Genomic DNA, 7,575 nt, shown 5'->3' with positions numbered 1-7,575 from the left:
TTGTCTCTAATTTATCAACCTAAAGCAAAGATGCAAGAAAAATAAAAAATCCACCAAAAAATATTGAGAAAGAGAGAGAGAACCTTTTTTGTGAGAGAAAACCATGCATAGAATGGAAGAGATGGCTAGAAATTTATAGTAAGATGATGTGAATAAGAAAAGACAAAATAAAGAAAGATGAAGAGAAAGAGGAAGAATGATATTAATGTAGAGGGTAGTGAGAAGATGAAAAGGTAAGGAAGGGAGAAAGGTTAGAAAAAGTGTAAATATTTTTTTTTTAAAAAAAATGTTAAAAACAATTATAGGAAAATTGAAAAGAAAAATGATAACAATGTGGACACTGATGTGGCTCAACTGGAGAATATTAATAATAAATACAACGCTTTAGCTTTTAGATTTATATAGACGTAGTAGCTGTACACCATTTATTAGTACAATATGCCCAACAAAACGCACAGCAACCGTTAACTAGGTCACCTAAAATCCCTCTAATATCGTTTAGCACAGTTCAAACAAGATCTAAGTGGCTTTATTTTTTGTCATTGTCAACAAACCTACCAGAGTTGATTAATGCCAAAATTTGCTCATCACTTAACTGGAATTTGACCTGAATGTGTACTCTGCTACAAGTTGAGAAAAAGATGATGACTTGTTTTCTAGCAATCTTGTTGGAGAATCATATTCCTCGATAAGCCCTGCACCAAGATTGGGAGAATCTGCTTAGCTATAGGATTAGGATTAGAATGAAATCATTCTAACCATGAAAGAACTAAGGGAACAGAAGCTATACGAGTAAGATGAAATCATATGTTCATACTAACCATTGTTGAGTAGCAGAACCATGTCACTATCAATAACGGAAGTTATCCGATGTGCAATGGTAATGACTGTACAGTTGGAAAAATGTTGGCTGAGGGTTTCTTGGATTAGAGTATCAGTAGCCGTATCAACGGATGCAGTAGCTTCATCAAGCACCAACACTTTACTTTTCTTGAGTAGCACACGACCAAGGCAAACCAGCTGCCTCTGACCCACACTCCAATTCTCTCCACTCTCACTAACTGCAACATCCATAAATACATAAACAACATATTTCCATGAGTAAGACTTAGATACAGTATTTAGGTACTGTTTCTTAAGTTCCCATTTTAAGATTCTGCCATGTGAATTTTTCTCATGAGATAGAAGTGTATTTTTTAGTTAAGTAGCCACATGACTAAATCTAAGAGGGAAATCTAAGGAGCAACACATAAGTTACTGTACCTAAGTTTTGTCCTATTTCCACAAGATGGTCTTGAAATATTCTACATAGAAAGCCGAAAAGACAAACCTGTTGAATCTAGTTTTCCGTCTTTCTTCCTAATTTCATCTCCAAGTTGACACTTATCCAGAGCCTAAAACAAATATAGGGGAAAAATTAAATAAATAAAATAATCAGTTGCCACACATTGACTACAAATCCTAAGAGCAGCATGTCAAATTTATGAGGGAAATCTAGCAAAAAGATAATTCCTTCAATCATCAAAGAAAAACCAACCCACCTCCCAAATTTGTTTGTCTGTATACTCTTCTAGTGGATCCAAGTTGCTTCGTACAGACCCTTCAAACATTGTCGGGTCCTGAGGGATAATACTAAGTCTGGATCGCAAATCATGCAGCCCGATCAAGGATATGTTGATGCCATCTATCATAATCTGACCAACAGCAGGGTCTATGATCCGGAAAAGTGCTTGTATGAGAGTTGATTTGCCACTGCCTGTTCTCCCAACAATACCAGTTTTCATTTCTCCAGGCAAAGTGCATGTGAGACCTCGCAAAACAAATGGCATGTGTGGGCCATACCTCACCTACATTGCCCCCATTACCATCTATTACTAAAGATTACATAAAAATCATTGCCATGAATGTTCCTATATATAATCTCTTTGTTTTTGGGTAATAGACAACTAAGAACTGACCTGCAAATTACGAATATCAATTTCACCTAGTGATGGCCAAGATTGATCTGGCCGATTTTCTTCTATCACAAGAGGCGGCTCACTTGGTATACTCGTGTATTGAAGTATTCTCTCTACAGATATAATTTTGTTCTCCATTTGGCAAATATTCCATATTACCCAGGACTGTATCGTGTTTAGATTAAGTCCATATGTCACAGCTAAGCCCGCAATGCCTTCAGGAAAAGACATAGAAAAAAAGAGAGGACAATTATAAAGCTATTATAAGTTCCTTTAATAAATATTAAACTAAATTGAGAGAAAGAAGAATTGTTATGTGTTACTAAGACAACATATGTGAATCACCTACCTGGATCAATGACTCCTTCTGGAATAGAGACTAAGAAAATCAAAGAGAAGACAAAAGTGATAGAAGATAACATATCCAATCGAAAGCACAACCATTCCATAGCACCAGCAATATTGAATTTCGGCCGAGAATTTGTATCTGTCAGTTTCATATTTGTCTCCCTAAATCTTGATTCTTCATCAAAGCTCCTGATAGTTGTTGAGCCTGATATTGTTTCAGAAAAATGTTGTATCAATGGAGCTTTGCACACTCCAACTAATCTCGCCAATTCTCTTGCTGAAGGTATGTAATATTGCTGCATAATCAAAAGTTTCTGTGAACACCTTGTAATATTACAACAGGAGTTAGGCTTGATGGATTCTTCACATAAGTAGATCTTTCCATAGTTTTCCAACCCAAAAACTTCTGAAATTTAAGGACATATCAAAATACACTACATTCATCTAGCTAGTTGGCAAACATCTAACTTAAAAAGACATATTTTTCTATTCATTAATTTAGCAAATCAGTGCATTTTTTATATAAAAATGACAGCAAAACTCAGCATATAGGTTTTACATTTAACCAATAAAAGTTTGTAGCATGTACTAAGCATATATTGTAAAGATTGCAGTATTGTAAACACAAGGTAATGTCAATTTTTTGTTCTGAGATGTGATGTGATTAAGGCATTTTTCAGCATAATATAGCGGGCAATATTTTGACGAAGTCAGATTGTATTCTAACCTGATACCAGAAACAGACTGCAATCACTGGGATAAAAATGATGAAAACCTGCCATGCAACCTGAGACATTACTGCAATAATTCCAAGGAGTTGGATCAATGAGAATGCAAATGTCGCAACTTGATATTGCATGCTCAAATCTACAGCGCTTTGGTCTGTAGAGGCCTGCAAGGAAACATACAGACAGTTTAGTAAAACATTTACACCAATTATGTCTATCTGAAAGAATATTTGTGTATGTTGTCTTTGAGAGAGAGAGAGAGAGAGAGAGAGAGAGAGAGAGAGGAATTTCTTAAACTGAAGAACAAAGCTATGTAAAATTGGCAAACTATGCTTGGAGCACAATACACATCTTTCCACTTACTCTGTTTAGGATCCTTCCGCTTGGAGTGGCATCAAAAAATGACATGGGGGCACGGAAAATGCAGTAGTGCATTTTACTGAAGAGTTGAGTGGCAGTCTTGTACCCAGCCACCGCAAGAAGCATGGATCTGAAGAGGACGCAAAAAGAACTTCCAATTGCCAAAGCAACATACACAATCATTAGAGTAGAGCCACTAACAGCAGGTTTCATGTCTTTTGAGATAGGGGTTGCCCAGGCCATCCAATAATTACTTCCAATTTGAAGGAGTTGAAAGAGAACTTGTCCCAACAAGATAAAGGGCACAAGAATTCCTCTGTCTGTCATAGTGATATACTTCCAGTAGACTGAAAACCCAACTTTACCTTTTTCTCTCTCTTCTTCTTGGATAATCTGTCCTTTTGTCCCAACTGTGTCATCTGTTTTACCAGTTTCAACGTCTGTGTTTTCATGTCTTTGCGCAACCCCATTAGTACTAGACATATTTCCGACTTCCTTGCTCATACTAGTACTCTCAGAAACTGATCCCGCCTCCACAGAATCAAGTTTCAACAAAGCTTTCTCATGCGCCCCCACAAGTTCCATAAAATCAGTTCCAGAATTAAGAATATCATTGTACTTTCCAGCTTGAGTAACCCTCCCATCTTTCATGACCTAACAATGAATTATAGGTTGAACTCAGTGATAGAAAAGAGCCGAACAATCCATCCATCAGTTGAGTTAAGCAAAGAAAAAGGCAGAAAGAAACTAAGTGTGAATGGCTTACCAAGATAAGATCAGCAGCAGGTAAGAACTCTACTTGATGAGTAATATAAATCACTGTTTTTGAACTTAAAACCCCTAGCAAACATTCCTGCCATATAGAAGTAAATATATATCAAAAGAAGTTACATAACAACTACAGAAAACAGAACAAAACAAAGTGCAATGTTATTACAAGAATTTTTGAGCACCTCAACTCACACGCACACAACCACCTATCTTCAAATGCGTATATTTATAACTTTATGTACATGACAAACTCAGAAGAAAACGTGTTTTATAGTGAATATTGTAGCACTAGAATACAGAAATAAAATACCTTAAATATGTGGGATCCTGTGTGAGCATCTACGGCACTAAACGGATCGTCAAATAGATAGATGTCAGCATCTTGGTACAGAGCACGCGCAATTTGGACTCTTTGCTTCTGCCCACCACTTAAATTGATTCCTCTCTCGCCTATGAGCGTCTGATCCCCAAATGAGAGAATTTCAAGATCCTTCTTCAAGGAACATACTTCAAGGATCCACTCATACTTTTCTCTTTCCATCTCCTTACCAAACAATATGTTCTGTTCAATCGTGCCACTTTGTATCCAAGGGGATTGAGCAACATATGCCTTTGTCCCACACAACTTAACAGTCCCAGATATCTTGGGTACTTCTCCCAGCATACAGGAAAGCAAACTTGACTTACCTGAGCCAACAGTCCCAGAAACAGCAACCCTCATGCCATGTTGCACTTTCAAATTTATATCTTTTAGTGTTTGATTCGAGGAAGATAAATCCCAGGAGAAATTCCCATCAATAATCTCTATTGCTGTATCAGAACTACCTCTTGGAAGTCTCTCTATCACATCAGACTGCAAGTCAGCAAGACGAAGGAATGATGCAATTCGATCGAGGGACACTTTAGTTTGAACCATCATTGAGATTGTGTCAGGAAGATTGTAGATGGGCTCCTGAAGAATCCTAAACGTTGCAAGTGCAGATAAGATCTTCCCTGACTCAAGTGGGATCCCCATCAAAATACAAGCACCAAAACTGACCACAGACACAAATGTGGGGGCCCCCCAAAAGAGAAATGAGGATATTGCATTAGTGTAAAGAAAATTCTTCAACCACCCTGCCTCGGTCTTCCTGAGCTCCATGATTTTAGATAGAAACTTCATCTCCCATCCTTGAAGCTTGAGAATCCTCATGTTCCTTAAAATCTCAGACGTCACCTTCATCCTTTTGTCTTTCGATTCCATTATCTTGTCTTGGAACTTCTCTAGTACTGCCCCCAAAGGAATATTAGCCAACATTACAAGTACGGTTGCCAGAAAAGCCGCAATTGAAGCAAGCCCAAGATTTTTATACAAAATTAACAATGCGAAAACAATTTGTACTAAAATCCTCCAAATTTCATGCATATACCAACAGAAGTCGCCAACCCTCTCAGCATCAACAGTCATGAAGTTGATAATCTCCCCACTAGTGTGAACCTGCTTTGACTGGCATGAAAGTGTTAGACCTTTATTATAGATCATTGCGATCAATACTGATTTAATCCTGATTCCAACCTGCTGCACCCTAAAGTACCAGTGCCTCTCCGTGAGGCATTCAACAAGTTTTGCAGAAAAAAACACTGAAACAAGAACATAGCCCTCATTCTTGAAGTTGCGCCGCCCATTGAGGTATTGAACAAAAGTATCAATAAGATATGGTCCAACATAGGAAGCCATTGTGTACATCATACAGAAAATGGCTGTCAAAATAATTTCTTTCCTTGCCATGGAGATTAATGCCTTAACTAGCTTTAGTGTGGTCACTCCACTAATTGTACCACACTCTGCCTCAATCTTATTTCTAAAACTTGGATAGCCCACAAATACACTATCACTGGGATCAAGTTGAGGAACATCCTCAAGGTCTAATGTCTTCTTAGTACCGGCAGAAATCAAAGGGCCCAACCATGAGAAAGTAAGAATGCTGAAAAATCCAGCATTCGAATAAGGTGTTACATTTTCACCCCCCTTAGACTTATTTGACTCTGATTCATTACTTGCATTAGAATCGCCATTCAAAAGTGGTTCTTCAAGAATGGCATCTTCACCCTCATTTTCCCCCAAAAATCCAACATAACATAGGAACAGACCCGTGACAACTGAGACAACATCGGAAACAAAATACTGAACTGGTAAATTGACATGTTTCCTATAAAGAACAACATCTATAACAAGGTCATAAAAAGAAATTAAGAGATACAAACCCCAGAAAACTCTCAATAAAAACGGGTACTTTGGTCTACCTAAATTAAACAAATAAACACAAACTGCACCCCAAGCAAGTGTTCTAAGCGCTAAATCCAAAAGGGTCACTAATTCTTCATCAGACCAACCATTTCTATACCAATAAAAGTAATTCAGTAAACATAAGACAAGACTGAATACACAAACACCCATACAACAAATTAGAGTTCGTTTATGGTACAAACTCCTGGTTCTCTTAAACCTTTCCTTTGAACTTTCCCTAATACCCATCTTGAATCTCTGGCACACCCATGAGCCAAACACGCCAAATAACAAGACCAAGTGTAATGAGCCTGAAAACCCACGTAAGAAAACGGGTTTAAGGAGAAAATCAGTACCTGAAGACATTAGTGAGGAGTAATATGAGGAAAAGGTTGAAAAACCATTCTCTGTGGATTCAAAGAACCCCATTTTTTCTTGTCAAGCTTGGGTTTTTTTTCTGCTGTGTAATTGGGATTCTATGTCATAGTTAAAGATTTTCTGATCAAGGTAAGGTCTGTTTGAATGCTGCTTACTTTGCTGAATAGTATCAAAAAGTGTAGTAAGATGAATAGTAGCAAAAATAAGTTGAATAATAATATAATTTTAATTTTTCATTGTTTTCCAAACGCACAATTAGCGTTAGTTCAATGATATATACAGGACTTGTTGTTTAAAATAAGAGAGTCAAAGGAGGCTTTCCTTTGACGTAGGATTACGTGGTCGGCAAGACTAAAAGTTCGGATAGTACGATGAATATATGCAGCTAATGAGGGAAGTGAGACAAAAACAAAAGGTTGGCGTGTTCCCCGGAATGGTATCAGGTTGGAGAAGAATAGATTGGAAGTGTATAGCTGTGAGTGTTTGTTGTTTCCGTTAATGTGTTTTTTTTTTTTCTGCTCTGGATTTTCTACTATATCTGTCATAGTAGTGCTTATTTTTTGCTGAACTCTTTATATTTGGAAGAGAGAAAATTAGAGGGAATGACAACAAAACTGTTTTTGAAAGGGTAGTCTTTTTTTGGTTTCCCAATAACGGAATGTACCCTCCAAAATTAGGAACATTGGAATGGAATGAGTTCGGAAATACTTGCTCCACAAGTCTGCAACAAATTTGTTTTTCTAACTGTTTGTCTCGACAAGACCGG

General features: G+C 37.3%; 1 protein-coding gene across 2 annotated transcripts; it reads right to left on the bottom strand.

The window, feature by feature from the left end:
- Nucleotides 1-346: 346 nt before the first annotated feature.
- On the bottom strand, nt 347-6,830 carry LOC126699778 (ABC transporter C family member 3-like). Of its 2 annotated transcripts, XM_050397749.1 has the most exons (11): nt 4,476-6,797; nt 4,161-4,247; nt 3,398-4,048; nt 3,034-3,198; nt 2,308-2,602; nt 1,959-2,173; nt 1,634-1,847; nt 1,542-1,558; nt 1,331-1,394; nt 822-1,061; nt 347-695 (listed from the first exon to the last, which is right to left on the bottom strand). In XM_050397749.1, the coding sequence occupies exons 1-11, from the start codon at nt 6,795-6,797 to the stop codon at nt 592-594; spliced, it is 4,374 nt and encodes a 1,457-aa protein (XP_050253706.1). In that variant the 3' UTR covers nt 347-591. The 2 variants fall into 2 exon arrangements, with proteins under 2 accessions (XP_050253706.1, XP_050253707.1); XM_050397750.1 differs by having other exon boundaries at nt 1,542-1,847; nt 4,476-6,830.
- Nucleotides 6,831-7,575: the final 745 nt, after the last annotated feature.

Source organism: Quercus robur, chromosome 9 (genome assembly GCF_932294415.1).
Source record: "Quercus robur chromosome 9, dhQueRobu3.1, whole genome shotgun sequence".
Taxonomy (NCBI): domain Eukaryota; kingdom Viridiplantae; phylum Streptophyta; class Magnoliopsida; order Fagales; family Fagaceae; genus Quercus; species Quercus robur.
This window is presented reverse-complemented; position numbering and strand designations above follow the sequence as displayed.

What these genes read in the sequence shown, in the direction of transcription:
- LOC126699778 (XM_050397750.1), bottom strand. Translation starts at nt 6,797, where the DNA reads ATGTCTTCAGGTACTGATTTTCTCCTTAAACCCGTTTTCTTACGTGGG. An exon ending in CTGCTGCTGATCTTATCTTG is followed by an intron (nt 4,049 to 4,160) that starts GTAAGCCATTCA and finishes ATTCATTGTTAG; the next exon opens with GTCATGAAAGATGGGAGGGT. An exon ending in AGAAGGAGTCATTGATCCAG is followed by an intron (nt 2,174 to 2,307) that starts GTAGGTGATTCA and finishes CTTTTCCTGAAG; the next exon opens with GCATTGCGGGCTTAGCTGTG.